This window comes from Phodopus roborovskii, unplaced genomic scaffold, assembly GCF_943737965.1.
Source record: "Phodopus roborovskii unplaced genomic scaffold, PHOROB, whole genome shotgun sequence".
In the NCBI taxonomy this organism is placed as follows: Eukaryota; Metazoa; Chordata; class Mammalia; order Rodentia; family Cricetidae; genus Phodopus; species Phodopus roborovskii.
Window position 1 is genome coordinate 26,783,869 of NW_026126407.1, and position 27,420 is coordinate 26,811,288.

Below are 27,420 nucleotides of genomic sequence, written 5' to 3' on the forward strand. Positions count from 1 at the left end.
TTGAATGAAAACATGTGTAGGAGCTCCTGGACGAGACTAAACTCATAGACGGCATAGAATGGGACTTCCCAGGACACGCTAGTACTTCATGAGTGACGTTGTTTGTTTGGTTTGAGGGGAAGCTTCTGGAGATGGTGGTGGTGCCGGGCAACCGTGTGAATGCCAGTTAATGCAATGTGGGAAATTGTTGTGTCATATGTATTTTATCACACACAAAAAAGACAAGGGCTATTGAGGCAGCTTGGCAGATAAAGGCACCCGTCATAAAATCTGACAACCCCTGGTTTGAACCCTGGAAGCCACAAGGTAGGAAAGAATCAGTTACTGAAAGTTACCCTCTGACCCCCTCACATACCACAGCATGTGCAATTCCCACACACACACATCTGCTTACACACAATAAGAAAATGTATTTTTTGGAAACAGGGTCTTGCCAGGCATTGGTGGTGCATGGCTTTAATCCCAGCACTCTGGAGGCAGAGACAGGTGAAACCAGGTTCTCATTATGTATCTCTGGCTGACCTGGAACTCGCTGTGTAGACCAAGTTGGCCTCAGACTCACAGACATCTGCCATCTGAGAGCTGGTTTAAAGATATGTGCCACATAAAGATGACTTTAAAAATATACATTTTTAAATGTCACACATAGATGGCAAATGCCTTAAAGCCCAGCACTTAGGAGGCAGAGGCAGGTGGATCTCTGATTTCAAGGCTAGTCTACAAAGTGAGTTCCAGGACAGCCAGGGGCCTGTAGAAAGAACCTGTCTCCAAAAAACAAAACAAAACACAAAAAACAAAACAAAAAGTGAAACAAACAAACAAAAAAAAATATGAAAAGTCAGGGCTGGAGAGATGGTCCAGCAGTTAAGCATACCAGTAGGTTGCTCTTTCACAGAATCTAAATTCAGTTCCCAGCACTCACATGGCAGGAATCCAGCACCCTTCTTCTGGCCTCTGTTCTCTGGCTACCAAGAATGGGGAAAAAAAAAAGACTTAAGTGAAAAGATAACCCATAGAATGGGGAAACTTTTGGAACCTGTACTTTGAATATATAAAGAATTTAACACAAAAGAAACACAAATGATCCATTTAGAAAGCCAGGAAAAGACCTGAAACAAACCTGACATTTCTTTTTAAGATTTTATTTTTAATTGACAGGTGTTGGTAGCAGACACCTTTAACCCCAGCACTCAGGAGGCAGAGGCAGGCAGATCTCTGTGAGTTCAAGGCCAGCCTGGTCAGGACAGCCTCCAAATCAACAGAAAAACCCTGTCCAGAAAAGCAAAAAAAGGAAAGATTTTAATTTTAATCGCAGGTGTCTGTTGAATTCCCTGGATGTTTAGGTGACTGTGAGCAAACCCACATGGGTGCTGGGAATTGACCCAGGTCTTTTGGAAGAGCAATATGAGCTTTCTGCTGCTCAACAGTCTCTCCAACCCCAGAGAAGATATCTGCTAATAGCAGCACACAGACACTCCAACGTTATTGTCATTAGAAAGATGCTAACTGAAACCACACTGAGATACTGTTTCATGTACCTTTGGCTGGAATTAAGTAAAAAAGCCAGAGTAAGGATGCAGGGACATCAAGGCCTTCCTACACTGCTGTGGCTGCTTGGGAAAATAGTCCCACACATCCTCAAATGGCTAAAGAGACACTGTACAGATAGATGCATGGTAGTACATGCCTCAAATGGTTAAAGAGACTTTTTGTTTTGTTTTTCAAGACAGGGTTTCTCTGTATTGCTTTGGAGCCTGTTGTGAAACTCCCTCTGTAGACATGCTAACCTGGAACTCTCAAAGATCCTCCTGCCTCTGCCTCCCGAGTGCTGGGATTAAAAGTTCGTGCCACCACCACCCCAAAAAGATGTGAGTGCCCTATTGTATGTATGACTTTATGCTCAAAGAGGGTGTCAGCTCCCATTACAGATGGTTGTGAACTATTATGTGGCTGCTGGGAATTGAACTTGGAACCTCTGGAAGAGCAGCCAGTACTCTTAACTGCTGATCCATCTATTCCCCCTCCCCCAAAGAGACATTTTACAGCTGCATGGCAGCTTACATTTATGTTCTTAGCATTGGGAAGCTGAAGTAGGAAGATCCTAAGTTTGAGGCCAGTGTGGTTTACATGAGATATGGTGGCACACAACTTTAATTCTTATACTGGGGAGGCAGAGGCATGGATATCTCTGAGTTTAAGGCCAGACAGGACTACGTAATAAGACCCTCTCTTCTCAAAAACAAAAGGAGACTAAATACATGAGCTGGCAATATTCCTAGGGATATATCCAAGAGACATGAAACAGACTTCATTAGTATTACTATTCCCAGTAACAAAAATGGGGCTGGAACAATGGCTCAAAGGCTAAGGGTACTACTCACTGGCTGCTTTTCCAAAGGGCTTGGGCCCAGCACCCACATGGTGGATCACAATTGTCTGTAACTCCAATTTGAGGGGGTCAATTGCTCAGTGTGGGCACCAGGTATGCACATGGAACACAGACATACATACAGACTAAAAAGAAAATTAAGTACTTGGGGCTGAAAAGATGGATGGCTCCATCATCCTTGATGCTCCTGCAGAGGCTCCCAGCTTCCACATGGTGGTTCATAACCAAGTAATCCAGGTCTGGGAACTCTGCATGTATTCAGGCAAAACATTCAGATGCATAAATAATCCTAAAAAAGTTTAGAAATCAGTGCCTCTAAATCACTTTCATAATGAAAACCCTACAAAGCCCCCCGGGGGTCCAAATAAAAACAGTAAGAGTAGACCAGGTCACTGCTGGCCTCACTCCATAGGAGCAGGGCCCTCCTGGAAGAAGTCCTGGCATGAACTGAGGGAAATTGGCAAAAAGCAAACCATCAAGACAAAATAAACAAAAGCAATATAACTTGAAACTTCCTTGGCTTTCTTCTATCAGGCTAGAAGTTTTTAAAATATGCAGATGAAAATACTCTTAAATAAATCTTCAACCCAGAGCTGGTGGAGGTTCAGAAGATAAAGAAAGGCCTTGTACAAGACTGAAGACCTGAGTTGAAGCTCCAGAACCCACACCTAAGAGACAGAGGCAGAAGGAGCAGGAGTTTAAGGTAACCTAGGGCTACATTAGTGAGTTTGAGGCTGGCCTGGGCTACATGAAACCCTATCTCATACAACCCGCCCCCCAAAAAATACCCTAACCAAAGTAAAACCAAAGCTTAGGGCGCACAATACAAGGTACATTATACCTATATGTAAAGTTATGAAAGAACAAAAGTATTTTTAACTGAACACTGGGGCTAGAGAGATGACTCAGTGGTTAAGAGCAATGGCTGCACTTCCAAAGGACTTAGTTTTATTCCCAGCACCCACATGGCAGATCATAACTGTCTGCAACTCCAGTTCCAGGAGATCTGACACCTTCACACAGACACACACGCAGACAAAACACTGAAGCCAGGCACGGTAGTGCACTCCTGTGATCCCAGCACTTAGGAGGTTGATTCTGAGTTCAAGACCAGCCTGGTCTACACAGTGAGTTCCAGGAGAGCCAGGGCTACATCCGGAGACCATGTCTCAAAAAAAAAAAAAAAGTTAACATAGGTTTCTTGGAAAAACCAGAAAGCCAATTTCACTTCAATGAATGGGACAGCATATTTTTTATGTGACTCAACTGATTGCCATAAGCCAGTCATGAACAGAATTAACAATGCTCATTCAAGTCACACTCAGTGGACACTGCTCATCCATCCTACCTACAGCCTTATTGACCCTGTCTTCACCAGGAGTCAGCAGACAAAGTTCACTCCCCTCTGCAAAAGAGCCAAAGTCAAGTCAAGGTTGGCTGTGAGAAATGCCTCCAGTTGCCCTCCAGCCAGCATTTCAAAGTGATCTTTTTTAGCAGGGAAGTGCTGGCGCCTGCCTTTAATCTCAGCACTCTGGAGGCAGAGGCAGGCAGATCTATGTGAGTTCAAGGCCAGCCTGGTTTATAGAATGAGTTCATAGAGAAACCCTGTTTAGTAGAACACACACAATTTATGCCACCATCAGGAATTTATTCATCTGTTGCATAAAACCACAGTACTCTGAAGTGTTCACAGCTACATTTCTATTCAAGACTTATGCTGATCAGTTTGTCCATCAGAAACAACACTCGTGGGAAGAGAAGAAAAGGTCCTCCAAACAAACATTTCACTTGGTTTGTGGCAACAACCAGTGTGTATCCTTTACACCCAGAGATGCTACACACAACATGCTCACCCACACACTCCCCCTCACACAATGTGCACTGAGTGACACAGAGTGACTGGTCACAGGAAACTCTCTGCCCAGGCATGCTAAAACCTACAGGGTTGTTCTGCCAGACAGCTTCAAGGTGTTGGTGTAGAAGGCCCATGCTAACGACAGGTACACCTAGTAGCTATCATATCTTCGTACTCTTTGTATGCAATGGAGCCGTCAGGTTCAATGGTCAACACGCTCAAGGGGCTATATTTGCCAGGCACACATGAAGGCCTTGGCACTGAGGGGTCCAGCTTCTCATAGATGATGTTCTGGACCATGGTGTGCACAGGAGAGCCATACCGATGTCTGACCGCCCTGGGACAGTCCCCTTTACAGTACCTAGGGTTGTATCTGTGTGGGGCCACAATCCAGTTGTCCCATTTGAGCTGACTAAAACTCAGTCTGAAGTCGTGGAGCTCACACTCATTCTGGGGAAAAAGAAACTGTTTGAAGTATTCACTGAGATTGAAGGACGCTGTAAGATGTGGCTTCTTGGCTTCTAAGCTGACGGCTTGCTGTCCTCGACGGTGCCGGTGATGGTGCCGGGCAGATCTTTCAACCTCCACAGCCTCTTTCACAGAATGGGCATCCTCACTGCCCTGGCCAGGATGCTGGGAAGGCCTCCAGGTGGAGTGAAGAGAGTGCCATGAATGATAGGCCTGAGTGCTGGTGTCATTGAGATACAAGATGAGCGAGGGGGGCACTGAGAGAGGCATGGTAAATACACCGTCCTCCGGAGCCTGGTCTTCTGTGCAGGTAAAATTGACAGACATGTGAACGCTTCTCTCACTGGAGGCCACCAGAGGCTGAAGGAGGGAGGTCACATCCATCTCAATCCATCTGTGTTTCTTCAAGGTAAATGAGTATGGCACTCTAGGGGGATCCTTGCCAGAAGGCATGGGCTCCTTCACCACAAGGTCCCACACACAGGTCACAGCAGAGGAAGAAGTAGCTGAGTTGTTCAGAGTGTATAGCAAGACTGACTTGAGTAAGTGTTCCATGGCAGTCACCCGATCCAGGTTAAACAGCAAGTCCATCATTGGCAGGGGTCCTGAGAAGAGAAGCCACTAGTAAGTAGTGCTTGCCAGCAAACCAGAGGGAACAGGAAGCGAGATAGAGGATTTAGTTCTTGGCCATAAGCAGTTTCCCTTCCCTCTCCTCCCCTGCATCCTTAAGCTTTAAAAACAAAGGGAAGAAGGGGCTAACAAGGAAAATGTAGAGGGTTGGGGGACATAACTCAGTGGCAGAGCACTTGCTTGGCATGCACAAGGGCCTGGGGTCACACCTTGAGTTAGGTGGGGAGATGTGTTTTTTGTGATACCATCACTTTGGAGGATTGCCACCAACCTGGGATATGTACTGACGAACTCAAACCACCCACACACATGCACATGCATGCACCACCATGCACACATGCACACCCACACATTCACACACACTTGAACTCACAACACACACACACACACACACACACACTGCACACACATGCACAGAACTTGTAGCCCAAGCCTGCAATCCCAGTACCTGGGAGGTAAGGATACATATCAAGTTTGAGGTCAACCTGGGTTGGTTACACAACACCTTACAAAAGGCATCCCTACATCCACATGGGGTGGCTCAAGCCTTGGAAGGTAGAGGCAAGAGGACCAGGAACTCAATGGTCCCTTTGGCTACAGATTGAATTTGAGGCTAGACCTGTGAGTAGAGCTCAAGAGCTCAGTGAATGAGGATTGCCTCTAAACTTGAGGACTTGAGTTTGAACCCTAGCATCTATATGGTGGAGGGAGAGTTCTAACTTCTGAAATCTTTTCTCTGACCTCCACACATGACCCACTCCCGATTCACATATGCAAATACATTTTACCTCCATAAAAGTGACAGCTTTGCTGGAGCAGTGATGACAGAGACAATCATTACACCCCCCGTTTCAGACCCAACAGTTTTCTCCAAACATAGGCAGGTAAGAAGAGTGTCTCCCTTTGGTGGCATCCCTACTGACACAGCCAGGAGACCATCGGAAGAAACATTCGCTAGGCCTGGATGAAGGATGTCAATTGAGAACATTTGACTGCCACATTAATTTCACCATGTAAGATTGGAAACAAATGGAGACTATGACTATAAGAAAATGGGTTGGGGGTGAGGGAGAGTGACTTAACAGCCACAACTTCCCCGTGCTGTTATGTTGGTTTTCTTTACACCTTGAACTGGTGTTGGAGAGGGGGGTGGCCCACATATGGAAGTCGAGAGACAACTTGTGGGAGTTGGTCCTTTTCTTCCAACATGTGGGTCCTGGAAATTGAAATAAGGTTGTTAGGTTTGGTGGAAGAAACCTTTACACATTGAGCCATCTCCAGAGTCCTGGGGGGTTTGTTGGTTTGGGTTTTTAAAGCACTGGTCTTCTTTCTTACCAAACTGTTTCCATTGTTGACTAAGACTTTGAGGGTTTTTTTTTTTTTTTTTTTTTTTTTTTTTTTTTTATTGTTGAGACAGGGTCCATCTGATAGCCCTGGCTGGCCTGGAACTCACTATGTAGACCCAGCTAGCTCTGCCCTGAACTTAGATCAGCCTGCCTCGTCTCCTGAGGGTTGGAATTAAAGTCATGTGTCATCATGCTCCACTTTGTTGATACTGGAGGTCAAACTCCAGGCATCTGGTATACTCAACAGAAACTGTACCATATCTCAGGCATATAGTGTGTGTGTGTGTGTTTTCTTTCAAGACAGGGTTTCTCTGTGTAGCTTTGCCTCGAACTCACAGAGATCTGCCTGTCTCTGCCTCCTGAGTACTTGGACTAAAGGCCTGCACCACCACCACCCAGCCAACCATACAGTTTTGTTTTGTTTTTTTAAAGGATGTATATCATGCCAGATGGAGACTGAAACTTTCCTCTTACAGGAAAATAAACAAGAGGGAAATGGCCCATTTATCACCCCCACCACTGGCTCAGAAGGAGGTTTTAGGCACAATGCTAGGCTGATAGCTTGGTAGAATAGAAAGACATGCTAGCTACTTTCCATGACCTTTCAAGATATTACTTTCTTTTAGCTGTAACATAGTGAGCTAGTGTGGTGCTACATGCCTGCAAATTCCAGCCCCAAAGTGACTGCAGAGGTAGGAGGATCACTGCGAGTTTGAGGCCAGTCTCAAAAAAGAAAGATGGAAAGGAAGAAAGGGAGGAAGGGAGGGAGAGAGAGAAGGAGGGAGAGGGTGAGAGAGGAAGGAAGAGAGGGGGAGAAAGGGAGGGAAAAAGGAAGGAAGGAAGAAAGGAAGGAAGGAAGGAAGGAAGAAAGGAAGGAAGGAAGGAAGAAAGGAAGGAAGGAAGAAAGGAAGGAAGGAAGGAAGAAGTTTGGTTCAAACAACAAAAATCTATCATAGTTTCTTTCTTTTTTTCCAGTTTTTTCAAGACAGGGTTCCTCTGTGTAGCCTTGGCTGTCCTGGAACTCGCTCTGCAGACCAGGCTGGCCTCTAACTTAGTCAGCCTGCCTCTGCCTCCTGAGTGCTGGGATTAAAAGTATGATACCATCCAACCATACTAATTTATTAATGATGGTTTAGACCAACAACACACACACCAAAAGCTGTAATCAATGCTACTGGCCAAGTGTGTAATAGCAGAGGATGTAGCTAGCATATTTGAGCCTCCCAACCCTTTTGATCCTTAGCACCACCACACCAAAAAAGAATTCAAGGCTGGGCATTGGTGGTGCACACCTTTAGTTCCAGCACTTGGGAGGCAGAGGCAAATGGTTCTGAGTTTGAGACCAGCGTGGTCTACAGAGTTCCAAGACAGCTAGGGCTTTTACATAGAAAAACTCTGTCTCAGAAAAAAAATTAAGTGCTAAATTTGTTTTAGTTGGATACTGAAATCATGCAAAACAAAAATGTCATGATACTGTAAACCTGTGTGATCCCAGTACTCAAGAGGTTGAGAAAGGAGGATTCGGAGTTTGAGTATAGCCTGGGTGATTGGGTAAGATCTTGCCTCAAAACCAACAAACAAACCCAAATCCGAGTCTGGTTCTGTTTAGTAACAGAAGCATTGAATCTCCTGTTTCCTCTCTCCACCCAATTAAACAATCTGCTCTTACCCACCTGTCACCTGGTTGCCAGGAGCTGGCTCTTGCTTGGCATAGGGGCTGAAGAGCCGAACAGTGTTGTAGAGGTGACTTCTGCTGGGTTTAGGAACCCCTTCCTTGGTAGCATACGTCTTATAGAGTTTTTTCATGTAGTAGAGTGCTCTGGAGTCGGGCTGCAGCTTAGGGGCCTCACCTCGCCTATCAGACAGGACCTTAAAGAGGGGTGGCAAGAGGCCTGACCTGTCGGTCTCTTCTACAGGCAGCAGCAAGGACCAAGGATCTGCCTCAGACTCCAAAGCTGCACGGGCTCTGGTCTGGGCTTCTCCCCTAGGAGCCTGAGAACTGAGGCTAGTGAGAAAACATAGCCAGGCAAAGCAGCAAAATCCAAACAGGAGTTTGCTGGGAAGTGCCATGGCTTGGGAGAACTAAGAGGGAACGCATCTCCCCATGCCAGTCTTCTTTCTAAGGACTGAGAAGGCCCTGGTGTGGCCCTTAAATAAAATCTAAGTGTGGAGGCCCTGCTTCACTTCTGTAATCAGACCTCAAGGATGCCTAGCTGTAAGTCATTTTTATCAGCTCTACAGCAATCAGCTGTTACCACATTTTAATACTTTTTTCTCATTAGACACAGATTTATCTACTTAGCTTGTTTCCCATTTCCCTGACATTTACTTCAAACCCATCAAATATCATTATCTTCATATATAGCTGAAAACCCAAGAGAAACCCAAAGAATTAGAAAAAAAAATTTCTTAGGGCTGGAGATGTAACTGCAGAAAAATTAGGTTTGGTTTTTTTCTCTTGATTCACCATCTCCACTTCCTTACTACTGATTACTTACTACATAGTGAGTTGGAGGTGCAGGAAGTCACGGTACAGAAATTCCACAGTGATGGTGGCCTAGTGTGTAGGGGGGTGGGGTGGGGTAGGAAGGAAGTTGGCACAACAGCTACTTGCAGTGTGCTTTAAAAGAGGACACTGTGTGTGTGTGTGTGTGTGTGTGTGTGTGTGTGTGTGCGCGCGCGCGCGCACATGCAGAGGCAGGTGAATCTCTGTGAGTTCAAGGCTAGCCTGGTCTACAGAGAAGGCTGTAGGAGAGGCAGTGCTACATAATGTGGAAACCCTGTTTCAAATAGAAAGAGGCCATCATGGGGCTGGAGAGATGGCTCAGTGGTTAAAGAACACTGACTGTTCTTCCAGAGGACCTGGGTTCAAATCCCAGCACCCACATGGTAGCTCACAACTGTCTGTAATGCCAAGTTCTGATATCTTTACATACATGCAGGCAAAACACCAATGCACATAGAATTATTAAAACAAATAATTAATTAAAACAGAGGACATCACCTTTAATCTTGACCAATTTAAAAATACAATATCCTAACAATATCCTAGGACTGGGGAGATGGCTTGGCAGTTAAGAACAGTGGTTGCTCTCCCAGAACAAACTATGCAGCTCTTGACCATCTGTAAGTCCACTCCCAGGACATCCAACACCTTTCTCCGTTAGGAATGTAAAAACCCATTATAAAATGAAAATAAATAAATCATAAGAAGAAAAACAACAACAATAATACACACACATACACACCCCTACAAATATCTCTCTGGATGTGGCAAGATAGCTCCAAGAGTAAAGGCACCTGCCACCAAGCCTAATGACCAAAATGCACTGGTCAAAGGAGAGAAGAGACATCTACAGGTTGTCCTCTGACCTATACTCACATATGCCCCTGCCCTTGCATACAAAATCTCTCTCTCTCTCTCTCACACACACACACACACACACAAATGCAGACAAACATTGCACCTCATCTTCAGAACAAGAATGTCACATCAGCCTCTCCTCATAAAAGGCAATGACAGTCTGAGGACATTTCACCAAGTCTGCCTCATCTGAGGCCTTCTGTTTCATGAGAAACATTAATTCTCTACTATTGTCTGTGGCATGGATTATTCGTTTAGGATCAACACCTTTGGCAAAACCCTCTGTCAGCAGCATCTCTCTTCTTCAATTTGTTATCAGATTCAACGTCAGATAAAAGTTTTCCTTTTTTGTACCATCTTTCCTTACCAGCTTTTTGAGAACTAAGAAATGCTTCAATTAATTCTGGACAATCTAAATTTTCTTCTGATCCCCAAGTATCATCAGCATCTGTGAACCCCTTCCACTTGAGGAAATACTCTACCTTCCCATTCACTACACACCGGTCCAGGACTTTTTCTATCACAAAATCTTCAGGCTCTGCCTCCTCAGCTTTTTTATTGTTTCTATTGTGTTTCTTTCCCATTTTTTGCAATGTAATTTTATTGGAGGACATTTGTTTTTCTTTAAATCTAAGACTTGAGGAGTTCCTCACTCAGATGCTCCCGGCTTTAGATCCTGCAGAATCTCCCAGCTGCGTTCCTAAACTCAGCCACATCTGAGGGGCGAAATATTTATTTTAAAATGTGATGAAAAGTACAATATGCTGGTGTCCTTGTTTTGGTCTACAATTCATGCAACCATACTCTCTGATCGAAAGGTTTTGAGATATATAAATGAAAGTCTTATTTTTTTAACCAGCCACCCAGGTGGTAGAATTCACGACAGTATTTTAGTCCTTGACTAAAGTACTTGTGTTTTCAGCCTTGGAGATAGACCAGGCTAGATAACATTTTAGGAAAGCCAGGGGCAGGTGCACCATGAAAGGAGGGGCTACCTAGTGCCCTTTGGCAGGTGACTATATCTGACTATCTTCTAGGAGAAAGTCAAGCCACACTCATATCACAGGGTACAAAATCAGTTTGTGCAGCACCAGATTAATGAAGCTCTGAAGCACACTGCCAAGCAGCCCCAGTTTGATCACCAGATTATATAAGGCCAGTTATCCCATTTATAGCCACTGGGAGGAATACAAAGGTCCGTGAGTCCCACAGGACAATATTAGGAGAATGCACTTCAGGGAAAACACACAGCTCCCTAGAGACTGGGCTCAATGACACACCCGGACTGAACCCCACGACCACGGTCTGACAACTCCCAGACAAAGAGCTGATGACTTGTGACTCAACTGGGAGAAACGTTTGTGTCACATCTTCGACAAGTCTATAGGCTGACAGTGTTTCCCGAAGACCTAGGCCCAAGTCCCCAATTTTGTACTGCAGTCAGTAAGCGTCTGACAACAGCTTTGCGCTCTTTTGGTTACGGGGATTCCATACACCCGGCACTCCTCCGCTAAGGGACAGCCAGGAGGACAAAGTCCCTTTTTCTCATCTTTGGGCAGCTTCTACCTCTGGTATCCCGAAAAGACCTGGGTACTGAGCAGAAAGGAACAGTCTTGGAACGCCCACAGGCTCCTAAGCCCCGTCCATTCCCATAACCACGCCCTACGCATTTATAGGCCCCGCCCCGCTCCCCCCCTAGACCTGAGCCTCACAGATCCACCTAAGCCCCGCCCACTGCTCATAAAAACCGCGGCCACGCACTACCAAGCCGCCATTCCTCTCAAAGCCCCGCCCACGTACCACTAGCCCCGCCCACAAGCCTTCTAGGCTGGGGCCTGGCACAGCTGCCCCGCTAAGCCCTGCCCACGTGCCGCTTGAAGGGCGGGTTCTGCACCTATAAGTTCCGCCCCTACCCTCTAGGCGAGGGCCACGCCCACTCAGGTCAGCTGTTCAGGCCATTTCCTCTTTGGGAACGGAAGTCACCGGAAGTGACTTCATGATCTCCAGGATCAGCTTCCGCGCCTCCCGGAAGTGACGTGAAGCCAGGCTCCGCGCAGTGGAGGTAAAGGTGACCTGGTGCCGGCGGCCGGTACGGGGCAGTGGGGATTCCTTGTGGGCCTTACCCACGTTTGTATCCTCCGTCCTTAGGGCCGCCGCCACCATGGGCCGCGAGTTCGGGAATCTGACGCGGATGCGGCACGTGATCTCCTACAGCTTGTCACCCTTTGAGCAGCGCGCCTTTCCGAACTTCTTCAGCAAAGGCATCCCCAACGTGCTGCGCCGCACTCGCGAGCGCATCCTGCGCGTGGCGCCGCGTGAGTGCGGGGCGGGCGGGGTAGGGACGCGCGCACCTTCCCTTCCAACACCCTCGAGACGACAGACGTGGAGTTCCTACCACATCGAAATGACAGGCCTAAGGTCACTTGGAGACTCCAGCGTCTCCCTCTGAGGTCATCGCTGTCCACTATCAGTGATGAAATGCTGATGCAATGTCTTGTGTTAGATATGCGCCGGTTGTGCTGACGGTTTCATGGCATTGTGAATATGCCAAGAACCCGTGGAAGGTGCACTTGGATTTGATGGCGAGGTGGAGGCGCGATCTTGCTGCCTTGTGCTCGGGACTGCTGGCTGGGATTATAGGCGTGTGCCAGCACAGCAGCTTGAAATGTACTTTTTAAAATGGCGAAGTTTATGTTAGGTGAATTTCATTTTCAGGTATGTCACAAAACTTTTCATGTAGTGTTAAGGAGGAGAGAGACTAGGAAGGTCAAGGCCAAATGTTCTGGGTTGATGTCTTCGTTGCTTATAAAATGGATGTGTAATTTAACCATTTTTAACCTCTTATTAAAAGTAATTTCTGGACATGATAGTGCCTTCATTTAATCCCAGGGTTCCCAAGGCAGAGGAAGGTGGATATACATAGTTTGAGGCAAGCCTGGTCTACATAGGGAGTTCAGGCCAAGGGCCATATAGTAAGAGCCTGTCTCAAAACAAAAACATAGAGCTGGAAATGGCTTGGAAGTTAAAAGCACTTGCTGCTCTTTCAGATGATCTGGTTGTTTCCAGCTCCTACAACGTGATGCACAACCACCTGTGCCTCCAGTCCTAGGGGATCTGACACTCTTATAACCTCAGTCACAGGGCATACGTGTGGTACACAAACATACATACAGGTGAAACACTCATAAAATATGAAAAGCAAAGGCCAAGCATCCATGCCTTTAATTCTAGCATTCAGGAGGCAGAGGTAGGCAAGTTTCTGTGTATTGGAGGGCAGCCTAGTCTACATATTTACTTTCAGGACAGTCAGCTAAATATTGAGACCTTGTCTCAAAAATCCAAAGACAGCTGTAATTCCTGCATTTGGGAGGGAGAGATAGGCGGGGTCCCTGATCAAGGACAACCAGGAGTATGCAGAGAAGCCCTGTCTCCAAAACTAAACAAAGTTGAAAGCTAGTGACAGTAGAAAGGCAGGCAAAATGGTTGAAAGTTTAAAAAAAAAAAAATGACTGTGCTGGGCAGTATGGTGCATGCCTTCAATCCCAGCACTGGGGAGGCAGAGGCAGGTGGTCTCTGTGAGTTCAAGGCTAGCCTGGTCTACAGAGTGAGTTGCAGGACAGGCTCTAAAAGCTACAGAGAAACCCTGCTTCGAAAAACAAAAATGAACGAGCGAAAAAAAGGATAGAGAGCAGACTTGGTACATGAACCGATGAACCCCTGGTGGATCTCTGCTTTGAGGCCACTCCAGTTTCTATTACCATATTTTAAAAATTGGGGGCAGTGGGGGAGCTGAGGGACTACATGTTCCATGTGCTCACAGCTTCTTCTCTTGATTATTACAGCATTTGTAATGTTTTATCTGATCTACACGTGGGGGAACCAGGAGTTTGAACAGTCCAAAAGGAAGAATCCAGCCATGTACGAAAATGACAAGTGAGCAGCACTCATGTGGATGACAGTTTCCTGCCTTTCAAAGACCCGTCTCTGGGAGAGAAGTCTACATTGCGGTGTCTTGCAGACACAATAAACTACTTACAGGCTTTCCTGTTGTGACTTTGCTTATTTGAGACCAGGTCTCACTCTGTGTACCTAGCTGGCCTGGATGGATGGCCTAAGAAATCCGCCTGCCTCTCCCTCCTAAGTCATGGTGTTCAACATCATGCCTGGCCCAACGTTTTGTTTTGTTTTGTTTTACAGGCAGAGTCCTTAGTGGGACTGGTAATATTCAAGTCATGATGGCTCCTTTCCCAGTACAAGTCCTGAATGGGGTTTGGGGCAGGTGTGAGTGAGTGACATGGGCTCTGGAATGTCAACTCTTGACCCTCGCTCCCATTATAACTAAAGCCTAGTAATGACACTGTAATTAGGATGTCAGGTGTTCTTCCTACACACACAAAGGAACTTTTAACTCACAGCAGCGTTTGAAGTAAGCGTTACAATCTCTTTGCAGATGAGGAATCACAGTTTAAGTACTTTGCCCAGAATCACATGACAGTGAGTTAGAAGAGCCAGGTACAGGTGCATGCTGTTTTTTTCGTTTTGGTTTTTCGAGACAGGGTGTGCCACCAACGCCCAGCTTCCAGTGCGTGCTCTTAAAACCATGCTCTGCTGCTTTGCTCCCCAAGGAAGGCCTTGCTTAGTCTGAGGGGTTTGGGCTGTGAAAGAGATGATGCAGTCCCTTGCCTGCTACAAGTGTCAGTCAGGGAACCATAGTTGACCGTGTCATGGGGCCAGTCCAATAGTGGCTTTTAGTTGTATGTGGACCACAAAGTCTAAAAAGACTCATCCCTTTATAGAAAGGTATGCAGCTGCTCTAGAGTCTCTGGATGCCCCTATTTTCTCTTCCCCTGGGTGATGATAGGGTGGCTGTGCTTGGCAGTCCTGAGCCTCTGGCCCTGTTAATTGGCTAAGGATGCTTGCTGCATATTGCAGCAACTCACAGTGCGGTGTCTGACTTGGATGTTTTTGCCTGACGATTGCTGGCTAGTGCCAAAAGTCCTCAGAAGAGGACAAATGACTTCCAACAACAGAAAATCTAAGTGGCTTGGACTGTGAGGCAGCATATGAGAAATGGCTGTGTCTCATAGACTTACACCCATGCCCTTAAACCAGTGGTTCTTGACGTCCCTGATGCTGTAACCCTTTAACAGAATTCTTTATGTTGTGGTGACCCCAGCCATAAAATTTGTTTTCATTGCTACTACATAACTAACTTTTCCTACAGTTATCAGTTGTAATGTATCTGTGTTCCAGTGGTCTTAGGTGACCCCTGTGATAAGGTCTTCCAGCCCCTCCCCCAAACAGGTTGAGACCCACAGGTTGAAAATCACTTAAACTGTCACTTCTGGAACTTTCAAGGTCTGATCTATAAAACATGTCAACACAAAGTTAGCTGTATCGGAGATGGTGGAAATGAGTGAGCCCAGAGACATCACCAGAGTTGTGCTCATACCCAGTTCAGTTTCTTGTTTGGCTATGTCCATATTTATTCCTGAGTCTTAAAACCCATGGGTCATAGACTCCTTTCAGGATCTGAAATAAAGCCAGGTGGTGGTGGTGTATGCTTTTAATCCCAGCACTTAAAAGGCAGAGGCAGATGGAGCTCTTGAGTTTAAGGCTAACCTGGTCTACAGGAGTTCCAGAACAGGTAGGGCTACACAGAAAAACCCTGTCTCAGGAAAACAAGTAAGCTGCAAGCCCCAAGGAGATGGAGATAGAGCTGCACCCATCTTGACTTTGGGCACACCAGTTCAGAAGACTAACTTCAGTTTTCTGAGCCCAGAGCAGGTCACGAGCCTCTTGGTCTGACCTTTTGAAAATAGGTATTACTATATGTGTGTGCACATGTGCCACAGTGTGCATGTGGAGGTCAGAGGACAACTGGTGATGTCGGCTCTCTGTTCTATACTTCACCTTTATCTGAGTTCACTGGGGATCAAACTTGGGTCGTCATTGCTGGATGGCAAGAGCCTTTACTGGGGAGCCAGCCCTCCAACCCATTGAGAGTGCCAGGGTAGCTCTGCTGCAAGTGCTTTGGTGTTCAGAGGTTCTGCTTATTGCTGAAACTGTCCCTTACAGCTGGACTGTGTCCCTCACAGTGTTCCCCTTTGAGCTTGGGGCCAGAGGACTCAGCTGTTTGACAGGTACCCAGACCATGACTGACTCTACATTATGTAGGATCTGGAGCCACTTTAGCAACTTGTTCTATTTGTAGGACAACATAAACCACTACCCCACCCCCACACTCCAGTCACACAGTGTGTGTGTGTGTGTGTGGGTAGGTAGGAGGTTGATATTAGAGTCTTCTATCACTATCCACTGTATTTTTTGTTTTGTTTTTTGAAACAGGGTTTCTCTGTGGCTTTGGAAGATGTCCTGGAACTTGCTCTTGTAGACCAGGCTGATCTCAAACTCATGGAGATCCACCTGCCTCTACCTCCCTAGTGCTGGGATCAAAGGTGTGCATCACCACTGCCTGGCCTCCACTGTATTTTTTGAGACAAGGCACCAAACCTCAGATTCAAGCCAGCAGAGCTGGCCATAGAGCCCCAGGGATCTCTCTACCTCCGCATGCTAGGATTGCAGACCTGCAGCCATACCTGGCTTGTTATGTGGGTGCTGGTGATCTGAACTTAGATATTCTGTCTGTCTGCCTAGCTCCTTGAGTCAAGCCTTTTAAGGACAGATAGCTGCTATGGTCCCAATACCCACAGCTTCTAACCCTAAGATACAGCAGCTCTTTTGTCTGCTGTGATGCAATCATTTGTTCCATTTAGCTCTTTTTGGGAAAGCCCATGCTCCTGCAGGCACCCACCCCCCCCTTTTCTCTGTGGGCTGCAATCTGGGAAAGGGATCTCTCTTCATTCTGCTGGCATTGTAGTCAGGACATAGGCCTACCTAGTACAGGCCCAGACAACTGCCAGTTCCAGCCTAAAATAACCAAATGCACTTTGAACCTTTGTTGAAATTTTACCTGGAAACATTTTTCCATTTCCAAGTCTTTCATCTTTTATTAGGCACCCCCATGCTCAGGGACAACACAAAAGTGTCCCATTAGCAGCAAATCTTAATGAGCCCCCCTATATACCCTATACCCTAAAGGTCTTCAGACAGCTCAAGTGTCTACCCTTTCTCCTGTTTCAGTCCAGCACTCTTCTCTAAATATCCATGGGGTTGTTTCTGGATAGAGTGATCAAACTCTCCCTAGCAAACCTGTTTGTCTTCCTCTTCTTGTAAATTAGTCATTTGAATCTCCAGATGAGTCCATGAGGCCTGAAGCTGTCTCATTTCACTGTCAGAGCAAAAGACTAAAGCTGAAGAGGGGAAGGACTGGCCTGTGGTCATACATTCTGCAGTCTGCAGGTGCTGCCTCCTGGTCAAGAGTTTTTGCCTAGAGTTGAAACTGCAGCAGCTGAGGCCTGTGAACTGGAGGAAGGAGCCTGTAGCTCTTTCTTCATTTAACAACATACTTGACAGGAGAGAATGGATGGATTGTTTAAACTTCAGGCATAGTGTAGTTTCTCACAGAAAAGGTATAAAATGGCTGTGGATAACTGGTATCAATTCTGCTGAGGTAGAGGATGCTTCAACTCTCAAAGTTTGAGGGTGCTCCATGAGTTTTCTTTAGTACTAGGGATGAAATCCAGAGCCTTGAACATGCTACACAAATACCTGATCACTGGACTCTTTCACTTAAATACAACTTCAATATTTCCTTTAAATACAACTACAGGTTTTGTTTATATGGTTAGTAATTTGCCCCTGACAAGCAAATCCTTGGGAAGGAGAGCTGGCCTGCAGATGGCTTGAATCTGCAGGCCTTGGACAAAATGAATGATCTTTTTCCTGTGCACAGGGCACAGACTCTTTGCCTTAATTGGGCTAGGATGAGCTTTAGAAACTACTCAAAAGGCTACCTTGATTTTGCTCAGGGGAAAAGGAAGGCAGATATGGAAGGCTGGGAGAAAATCCATCTTTTGGATGAGTTGCATGTCACTGAGTGCTGGTGGAGAGGCTGGCACTGAGCCCACAGACCCAACTGGTTCAGGACGTCACGTTGTTCAGTCTTGCTTATCTAATCACATTTGTGTTCTTACTCAATGTTCACTGGGTCAGTGCATAGCTTCTCCCCAACTCTGCAAAAGTTCCCACTTAGTCTACTTGAGGTCATCCAGTGTCTGATCTCATGGGGCAGGAGGGGAGTAGCTGAACTGGTTCAAAACTGGTAGGATTTGCTGGTTGGATTTGGTAGGCAGGACTATTCTGTGACTTTCCACCAGACTTCCATTTTCTACAGAGGACTTGAACCAAGGCACACAGGTCTGCAGAGTTAAACCCCACCCCTTGCCATCACACTTCTCCCTTGGAGAAGCTGTTTGCTTTCCCTAGGTTGGTGAACACATTGCTCCCTTTGGCACCACAGCAGTTCCTCCATTTTTGTTTGGGACAAAGAAACAAAAACGGGCTCTTGTCCAAATGTTTAATCATGAAGATGAGAAGAGTCTTGGGAAGGGTTACCAGTAAGATATTAACAGAGAGACATTTGTAGTTGTGTGTGTGTGTGTGTGTGTGTGTGTGTGTGTGTGTGTGTGTGTGTGTGTGGTTTCTTATGGCCATAGGGAGATCTAAGCTCCTATGCATGTCTTGACTTTGTATTTAGCTTCCCTCAAACCTATTAAAAAACAACACCCATAGCTGAGTGTGGTAGTCCACTTCCAAGACTGGGAAATTGGGCCAGCCTAGGCTGTAATGAGATGTTCTCAAAAGCAAAGGTCTTGTCATATAGTACCCGTAACTACTCACATTCAGTAGTTAAGTGTTAATCTAGGAACCTACAGGGATTCCTACTAAAGCTAACGGGCATTTGGGCTTCAGATTCTGCCTAACATCTGCTGCTGGAAGTGCTCTGCCAAAGGCCTAGTTACGAACACTGAGGATAAAGCCCATGATTCACTTGGTGCTGTCAGTACATGAGCTATGACAGAGATTTAAGAGCTTCTGCTACCTCCTCACTCGTATGTCCTTAAAAACAAAAACCTATTCGTTCAGTTCATTTGTGGTTCAAGAAGCAGTACAGTGCTTGTCCCCTGGAGGAAGAAGAGTCTGAGTCCTTCACAGCCAGATCTTCACTAAAATGGTGGTGCAGTGATGACACCCTGTCTTTGTGAATGGGGAACTGGGACACTGCGGACTGTCTGCTTAAGGGTCCTCCCACAGAAGGAACAGAGGGCCACATCCAATTGCCTGGACATAGCAGGTCAGTGTTTTTTTTTTTTTTTTTTTTTTTTTTTTTTTTGCCTACAGGGGTCAACATTACTTCTGACTTTATTAAATCCTATTTTGATCATAACCATCTCACAGTGATATTTTAGGACTTTTTCTTGGTTCTGGGAATTGAACTCAGGGGATCATAAATGCCCTCACTGTTAAACTGCTAGCCTGCTATTTTTAAAATGTGGCCAGGTTTCAGGTCTCCCTCATGGATTCACGTGGCTTTTAGAGGAAAGGCGGGACAATGCAGATTTCTGATAAGATGGGTATAAGGGTCCAGACCAGCAACATCACCAAAGTCCAGATGAGGGATCAGTAAGTGCAATGTGCCTGAAGTGTAGCCCTTGATTACATCCTTTGGGTACACATTAACTTATTAAATCGATCCTGATTACAAACTTTGCCCCTACCTCACCTGGCAACCATGAGAAAGACAGATGTCAGTCTATAAAAGAAAACGGGAATTGCCCCGTCTTTCAGGCTCCAACATCTTCCTTTTGCCAAGATGTTACAGATCAAACTCTTTGCAGTGCTCATGGCTTGCCTGTTGCTGTTGAGCCAGGTAAGAGAGGAAATACATGTGTATGCTGGATAGTGTAGCAGCAATGGAATTCAAAGTCAGACTCAGTCCTGAGAAATGCTGTTAAACTTCCTGCAACCTGGGTGTGCAGCAGAGGGTGAGTGCTTCCCCACCTGAAGTGAGTATGCATTTGCTTTACAGGTCAATGGCTCTCCAGTACCAGAACTGAGTTCAGGAAAGAGAGCCAGGAGAATGACACCATTTTGGAGAGGGGTTTCCCTCAGGCCTATTGGTGCTTCCTGTTGGGATGATTCAGAGTGTATCACCAGACTATGCAGGTAGGTATTTGACAAACCTGGGTGCAGGGTGGGCCAGAGAGCTCTGGGAAGCTGGGAAAGATGAGATCAGAAAACAGAGATCCAAGGGGGGGGGGTAGGGAGGTGTGTGCACAGGAATGAAGCTCCAAGTTCCATGGAGGAGAGTTCCTTGATACTCAAGAACCACTCCGATTCCTAACACTGGGCAGATGAAACAACAGTGAAGGCAGCAGAGGTAATCTATGGCTCCTTAGATCTCCGTCCAATCATAGACACTTTTCTTCTCCCCTAGAAAAAGACGCTGTTCTCTAAGTGTGGCCCAGGAGTGATGCTCATACGAGGGGAAAAGTTACCTCCAACAGTGCTCTGTTCTATGGAATATTGGTTAACTGCATTTTGGCTGGAGATACTTAAGTGAAGCAATCTTGTGTTTTTAATATTTAAAGACAGATACTTGCTTTAAACTGGTCTCCCTTTCTTCTTAGAATGTTGGTTTGTACATAGACGTAACTAAGTTTGTCAGAGTTTATTTTTCTATAAATACTATTAAATGTCTCCAATCCAAATTCTGGCAGTCTGGAATTGACACTTGACTGACTCACCTCATGCAATATAGGAAACAGCACTCACTATCTAATGAGTGGTGCTTCACCTGGGAGGTGTGGAAAACACCCTTCTTCAAAAAATCTCGTACCGAGCATGATGGAGGCAATGCAATAGTCTCAGCAGATCAGATCATGGCTCTTTAGAACTCTTTAGGCTGGCATGTGCCACCTGAGGATGTGCAAAAGTTTGTCAATAACTTTATGAACAAAAAACAGAAACTAAAGAAGAGTCTGATTTAATAAAACAATTAAGCGGGGCATGGTGGAAAATGCCTTTAATCCCAGTACCAGGGAAGTGGAGGCAGAGGCACAAGCAGGCAGGTCTCTTGTTTGTTCAAGGCCAGCCAGGTAGGTCTATGCAATGAGTTCCAGGCTAGCCAGGGGCTACAATATGAGACCCTGTCTCAGAAAAACAAAATCCAACAAATAAATAGTAAAAATAAATAAATAATGAATAAAACAATAATAGCCTATGTCTTAAGAGCATAAATAAAGAATTGAAGATTTCCATTGGTGCAGGACAACTGAGATACATGGACTAGGACCCATGGCCAGAGTCTAAATTTTCTGTAACCAGAAAATGAGTCCTGTGCTGGTGGGATGAGACCTTTACAGAGTAGGACTGGACCCTAAGATGCAAAAGAGCAACTCCAGGAGCTGAAGAAGTGAGAGCACATGCATATAAACATTATACAGAAAAGCTATCTGATATTTATTAAACGTAGTTTCTCCAGCTATGGTTTGGCATTATACAAAGCATCATAATGACACAGTAGAGTTAAAAAGAGTTTTACAAATTGAAATGTGATACCCTTGTCTCCAAATATTTTAATTGCCATAAATTTGTTTAAAAATACACATTAAACGCATGTTTGACACTCTAAACTTTCTATAATCTCAATACCACAAAATACATATAATATACTATACAGATGTGGAAAATCTAGTTAGTATATAATACTTTGCTCACCATTAACAGCTTATTATATGAAATGCACATACTGACTTAGAAATCCTAGCTTTTGAGCCCCAAAGTACCTCTGAAATTTAATGTATTGCAACAAATAAAAATCACAGTATATAATTGAAATTTTGGTTGAAAGTGTCAGATGCCTAGATGTTTTGAATAAAAGAAACGTCAGACAAAGAGAGTGGATCATGTACAAGATGAAGGCCTCCTATCAGCAACAGTGCCTTTCTGCAGAGGCAACAGGCCTGTACTATCAATCGTGTTACTTCCCCTCCAAAACCCTCCCCAAATAGCAAACCATTAATTTCCAAATGATTTTAATTTCAAATAAAAAGATCTTCAATAAATATATAAGCATTTCCATCCTCCATATATAAAACTTCTCAAAATCATTCAAAACAGAGGCTAGGTAGAAATTTCCCTAACTGTGCTTACCAACTGGGCGTCTGCCTCAAGTGTGGCCTTTGCAGGCCCTGCTAAGTAAGCCAGCGCTGTTGGTGAGCCCTACCTCACCTCAGTACTGTTGAATGCTCATGTCAGTGATGTGCCAGGTGTGTGCATAATGGGGACACCTCTGAGACAACAGTAAGCTCAACAATACAGAAGTCATGGCATTGGTTTGAAAGACAGCACTTCCAAACTGATGTCTTCCAGAGAGGTACAGAATAGGCAGAAAACCCAGTGGCTAAAAGCTGAGAAGAAACCTAACACAGAAGCAGCAAGGTCAAAGCCAAGTACTAGTAGGATTTCTGGGTGGGAGCTTATCCACGCTCACTTGAGCGCTTTCTCCGGGTTTATGGATGATGATTCCTGCTTAGCTGAGCAATGGCAGCAAGGAGAGGCGCATGCGGACAATCCTGAAAATGAACTGCTTAAAAATTAGCCATTTAAGCTGAAACTCTGACTTAGTTGACACCTTGTTCTAAATCCCATCTACAAGACAAGTGTAGCTTCTGTTTTCATCCCCTGCTTGAAGACAGCAAGTTCTTTTTAACTAACCATGGGTTCATGTGAACACGAGTTCCGCAGACCAGTATCCTGTTACCTTGCTTTTCTCACAGGTCTCTCTATGTAGTGCATGCTGGACTCAACAAACAATCCGAGTGCTAGAATTAAAGCATGCACCACCACACCTGGTTCACCAAATAACTTTTACATTTATTGATCTCTTGGAGAGTGGGTCTCAGTAGCTCAGGCTTACTGCCCCGCAAAGGCTGACCTTTATTTACCTCAGGGTATGCAGCAGCACTCCTGGCCTTCTCTAACCTTAAGGACTTCTGTTACTTGCTGGCTTGGTTTCAGGGTCTGAAAGTCGAAGCTGAATGCCTCCACTGGTAAGTATGTGAAAGTTACATTCACAGATGTGACAACTGAGCCTCATCAGTGCATCTTCCCAGACATTCACTCATTATTATTTCTGCTGATTTTACTCACAGCAACACTAGGTGTGCAATACTACTGGGAAAGAAGTCTGCCTCTCCAACTGAGATGTGAAGATGGATGGGATTTGTGTTCCACATCCTAGGGGAATATGAGTTATAGGAGTCTACAGACTTGAACAAGGTGCTCTGGCTCCCCAAGTCACTTAGGTTTAGTCTAACCATCACCACATCTGGCCTACAACAGTCATCCTCAGTAGATGTCCTTGGGAGCCAGACACCTATAGACTCCTATAAATCAAAGTATACAATGAAGCCATTCTGTTCAATTAGCTATTGGAAAATTAAAATCTTTCCCACCCTGTAAGAGCCCTATTACACTACAGAAGAAGGGCTCAAATATATTTCAAAAGTTAATTTACTACAAATCATAGTAATTAAGCTTTAACAATCTAAAGGAATAACACAGTACACCCTTGAATGTAAATATTCAAGGTGCCAAGAACAAAGTGTCTTAGATCAATTTAATAAATAATGTGGAAATAGTTGCACTAAGCTAAAATACTAAACACACACATTTTGACAAACTAATCCCATGTTTTCATACATACATACGTACATATATATAAAGTGTGTATGTGTACATAATTTTAAGATCCAAAGTTGCATACCCTCAGACCTAGAAGAGTGCACAGCATCCCCCTTCTCAAGTGAGCTAGGCATCATCTAACTGAACTATCACTGGCTGTACTACAAACTCCTCTGAGCACTGGCCTCAGGCAGTGCTAGTACTTCTGACAAAAATCTTTGTAGGCCCTGGCTACATAATGCAAGCTCATTCATTAAACATCAATGTACCAAAGTTTCAGCAGTTAAATACAAATGATGCTGCCTAATCTAGCTGATTTACTCTTTAATGAAAAGAAACAAAGAACAATTTAAAAACAAAACAAAACACAACAACAACAACAAAACCAACAGCTACTTTAAAGCCACAAGTGTGTCATTCAAAGTGCAGCCCAGATGCCTATAAATCCCTGGTGTAAGAGCTTCCCAGAAAAACGGGCAAGTATGGGTGCGTGCACACATTACTCTGAATTGCTTTTATATTGGAGAATTAAATCAGTAGTGGTCAATCTTCTCCCTTCAGCAGCTGTATCTGTGAATATATTTGAAGACTCACTGATAATAAAGTGACTTCATAGCTTCTTGCCCAGAAAAAGGTGTCACTGAGCAAGGAAAGAAAGGGCTGGGTGCTCTCCAGCCAGAAGGGGGCATGGGCTTAGGCTGTGTAATCTTGAATGCCCAGAGGGGAGTGCTCCCCACAGCCCAGCCTCTCCCAGGCAGGACTACTGAGACAGCTCCATCACTGCAATTGTGTGGGATGCCTGTCTAGAGTCTAATGGTGCACGCTGCTGCCTCCTAGCATAGGAGTGTGATCTTAATTAAGAGCAGTGAACTGAGCATTAAAGATAGTTGCTATTTCTATTACTAACTATACATTGACTAGAAGTTTCAGACTAAGTTTGTAGCCACTTGTCAAATCAGTTTTAAATGGCTAAAACCCACTGAGGGTGCCTACTGAGAAGGGAGGAATGGTCACTTGTAAAGGAGTCAAGGTATGTGCTGGACATAGCTGAGACAAAATGTTTGAGAAAAGTCACACAGAAGAGAGTGTATTCTCACACACTATGACATCAAAAATTCAATCACTTAGGATCAGATTTTGATCCATTGCCCATTTCTACTTGGTGGGGAAAATCCTCCACAATGAAAGGCTTAACAATTTCATTCTCCAAGAATTGACAGTTTTAAAGAGAAAATATCTTAAAGCAGCACCATAAAACATGTAGAAACTCTGCTTTAACATACCAGTGTCACTCCAGAGTGTGCTGGCCGCCTTGCAGGACACAGGGCCCAGAGCTGGAAAGCAGAAGCCAGCACTGCATCTGCTGGAGTCTAAAAGCCCAGAGGGTACTTGTTCCACTTCTAAGACCTCCCTCAAGTTAAGGAGTCAGAGTGAGAAAGAAGAGGCAAGGACAGGACACACAACTGTTAGACCATGTAAGTTACTAGCACAAGAGAGGAGACAGTGGCCTCTGAGGAAAAATTAGTCCTTAAATACACTACAATTAAATTAGAAAGGTATCAGAGGCAATTTCTCCAAGGGAAAAAATGTTAAATTCAGCATAAGCTATAGATAACAACCCTCAATGGTATGTAAAAATAATGAGGTACAAAGCAGTTAAGCTCTGTAAATATGAGACTGCAAAGTTCACTATCTTCAGAACTAGGTGGTGAGAGAGACTAGGAGAGGGATGTGAAGATTTTCTATCCCTCGTCCCCTTTCCCATTTCAAATCTTAATAATCCCCTATTATTAATGGGGACTTTTTCTCCCCAATTAGATGGAATTTTGGAATAGAAGGAAAAGCCATCTTCTGAAGCAGCATTATACCCAATTGATTATACTAAGTCAGGTACATTAGCTTTCCTGAAGGAATCTATCTTAATGTGACTCTAAAGCAAGATTTAAAATCAAAGAGAATTTAAAATTATTATTGTAGAGGACCAACCATGCATGGCTAATCTGGTCCCAGCATAAAACTTTATCTGTAAACAATCCATAGAGTTATCATTTAAGTTAAGATTTAAGGCACACCAGACATGATGGGGTCACTAAAAAGAAGTATAGAGGAAGAGAGACATTCCTCATCCTTCACTGCTATACGCACCTTGTTGGGAACAGTAGTTTGATAAGGAATTGTTACAGAGCTGGCTTCCTAAGCACTATCCCTATATTATTCTCCCCTTTCCAAGAGAGCTCAGACTGAGCCAAGTTAGGTCTTCTCTATATGATTTTTTTTTTTCTTTCTGTTTTTAATGTGACAAGGTCTCATGTAGCTCAGGCTAGTCTCAAACTCACTGTCTAGCTTTATGCAGCCTAAGGATGACCCTGAACTCCTGATCCTCCTGTCACCACTACCCAGTGCTGGGATTATAGGCATGCACAACCATGCCTATATGAGATTTCTGATCCTGTCAAAAGCATACATCATTGAGGAGGATCTTTGGAAAGAGAAATTCATCATCTCCACATTAGACATTGGGACACCTCTTTCCAAGCTCCAATTACTACATGGTCATATCTGAGCATCATAATCTCTCCACCATAGGGGAGATCTGCAGACTTCAACCTTCAAACATTACCAATGAAACAGGCTGCAACCTTCAGAAACTGGATCACCATTTTCTGTTGTTTTTAGAAGTAACTTACTCTGCTTCAATTAAGTGTCAAATGAGTAAAACAAAACAAAACAAAAAAAGAATAAAAGGTTTTAATAAACCCAGTTTAAGATTGTCCTTTATGAAGCCATTCAGTATGATGTGCTTGTCCCAGCAAGTCTATCTGCTTTTTTGTAATGCATTAGATGCAATGTAGTCACCTTGTGATTGCTAGTGTTTCTAACACACATTCACAGTTTTGAAATAATGCACACCAAACCAGACCCACTTCATTTTTGCACCCTTGTAGAATGCCATCTTCTCATGTTTAAGTGACTTTCCCACTTTACATGTGGAAGAGCATCCTTAATACCAAGCATAAATCCAACAATAATAAAACTGTAGTAAGACTTGAAATAACATCAGGTAATAGCTGTAGAAAAACATGTCCTGTCTTGGACAAGCCAACTCTTTTCTTAAAAGACATTAAGTAACACAGCTCCCCAAATATATAAATAAAATGCCTACATTAAATTTATGCTAAATATTCAACAGAATAAATTCATAGGCAGGAATAACTAAGCTTTAAACAAGCTCCAATTTGGGAACTTGAAAAAAATGAAAATAAATAGAACTTTACTTGATTATTTATGAATTGTAACTGGAATTCCAATTACTGAAGCCATCTTACTGATGTACTGCAGGCTTAGAAGCATTTAAATACTTGTCACATTGGGAATATTGAAAGGGTCAGTTGATATGATGGCTTTGGGTTATAATAAACAACAACATAAACCAAAAAGGAGAAAACCATTCCTCATTCTTAGTGTCGACTAGGTGGTGTGTTATGGCAGTTTTCCTTTGTGATGTGACACAGTGTTGTGGAAGAAAATCAGAGGCAACGAGAATATGTTCAGTTCAAGGTATCAACTTGGCATCCTGCCGAAGCCAATGTAGTCCCTGCCGGGTGTAACGAGCCAGATCTGTCATGATGCTTGCATTAAAGATGAGAGGGCCCATCACTTTGTCCAGTTCAGCAAAGAATTCTAGAAAATTAAAAACATTCAGTAAGCATCACACATT

General features: G+C 44.4%; 4 protein-coding genes and 1 pseudogene across 6 annotated transcripts in view; 2 read left to right on the forward strand and 3 right to left on the reverse strand.

Moving 5' to 3' along the window:
* Positions 1 to 4,040: 4,040 nt before the first annotated feature.
* On the reverse strand, positions 4,041 to 8,798 carry Gdf9 (growth differentiation factor 9). The gene is made up of 2 exons (XM_051180726.1): positions 8,362 to 8,798; positions 4,041 to 5,317 (listed from the first exon to the last, which is right to left on the reverse strand). Exons 1-2 carry the CDS (start codon positions 8,756 to 8,758, stop codon positions 4,380 to 4,382), a joined length of 1,335 nt encoding a protein of 444 aa, XP_051036683.1. The 5' UTR covers positions 8,759 to 8,798; the 3' UTR covers positions 4,041 to 4,379.
* Positions 8,799 to 9,938: 1,140 nt separating this feature from the next.
* Positions 9,939 to 10,666, reverse strand: LOC127219858 (chromobox protein homolog 3-like; annotated as a pseudogene).
* A 1,443-nt stretch (positions 10,667 to 12,109) lies between these two features.
* Positions 12,110 to 14,094, forward strand: LOC127219303 (cytochrome b-c1 complex subunit 8). Its single transcript, XM_051180722.1, has 2 exons — positions 12,110 to 12,367; positions 13,895 to 14,094. Exons 1-2 carry the CDS (start codon positions 12,214 to 12,216, stop codon positions 13,987 to 13,989), a joined length of 249 nt encoding a protein of 82 aa, XP_051036679.1. The 5' UTR covers positions 12,110 to 12,213; the 3' UTR covers positions 13,990 to 14,094.
* Positions 14,095 to 19,672: 5,578 nt separating this feature from the next.
* Positions 19,673 to 20,725, forward strand: Leap2 (liver enriched antimicrobial peptide 2). The gene is made up of 3 exons (XM_051180723.1): positions 19,673 to 19,884; positions 20,044 to 20,180; positions 20,452 to 20,725. Exons 1-3 carry the CDS (start codon positions 19,828 to 19,830, stop codon positions 20,486 to 20,488), a joined length of 231 nt encoding a protein of 76 aa, XP_051036680.1. The 5' UTR covers positions 19,673 to 19,827; the 3' UTR covers positions 20,489 to 20,725.
* Positions 20,726 to 21,448: 723 nt separating this feature from the next.
* Aff4 (ALF transcription elongation factor 4) overlaps positions 21,449 to 27,420 on the reverse strand; it is a 73,847-nt gene continuing 67,875 nt past the window's right edge. For all 3 annotated transcript variants that reach the window (XM_051180698.1, XM_051180696.1, XM_051180697.1), the window contains one exon: positions 21,449 to 27,383. In XM_051180698.1, the coding sequence (XP_051036655.1) occupies positions 27,256 to 27,383 (128 nt within the window). In that variant the 3' untranslated portion in view covers positions 21,449 to 27,255. The remainder of the gene's footprint in view (positions 27,384 to 27,420) is intronic.

Excerpts from the sequence above, each read along its gene's own strand:
- Gdf9 (XM_051180726.1), bottom strand. The coding sequence starts at position 8,758 with ATGGCACTTCCCAGCAAACTCCTGTTTGGATTTTGCTGCTTTGCCTGG. Across the intron at positions 5,318-8,361 it reads TCCTGGCAACCAGGTGACAG|GACCCCTGCCAATGATGGAC; the intron begins GTGGGTAAGAGC and ends TTCTCTTCTCAG.
- LOC127219303 (XM_051180722.1), top strand. The coding sequence starts at position 12,214 with ATGGGCCGCGAGTTCGGGAATCTGACGCGGATGCGGCACGTGATCTCC. Across the intron at positions 12,368-13,894 it reads CATCCTGCGCGTGGCGCCGC|CATTTGTAATGTTTTATCTG; the intron begins GTGAGTGCGGGG and ends TGATTATTACAG.
- Leap2 (XM_051180723.1), top strand. The coding sequence starts at position 19,828 with ATGTTACAGATCAAACTCTTTGCAGTGCTCATGGCTTGCCTGTTGCTG. Across the intron at positions 19,885-20,043 it reads GCCTGTTGCTGTTGAGCCAG|GTCAATGGCTCTCCAGTACC; the intron begins GTAAGAGAGGAA and ends TTTGCTTTACAG. Across the intron at positions 20,181-20,451 it reads TGTATCACCAGACTATGCAG|AAAAAGACGCTGTTCTCTAA; the intron begins GTAGGTATTTGA and ends CTTCTCCCCTAG.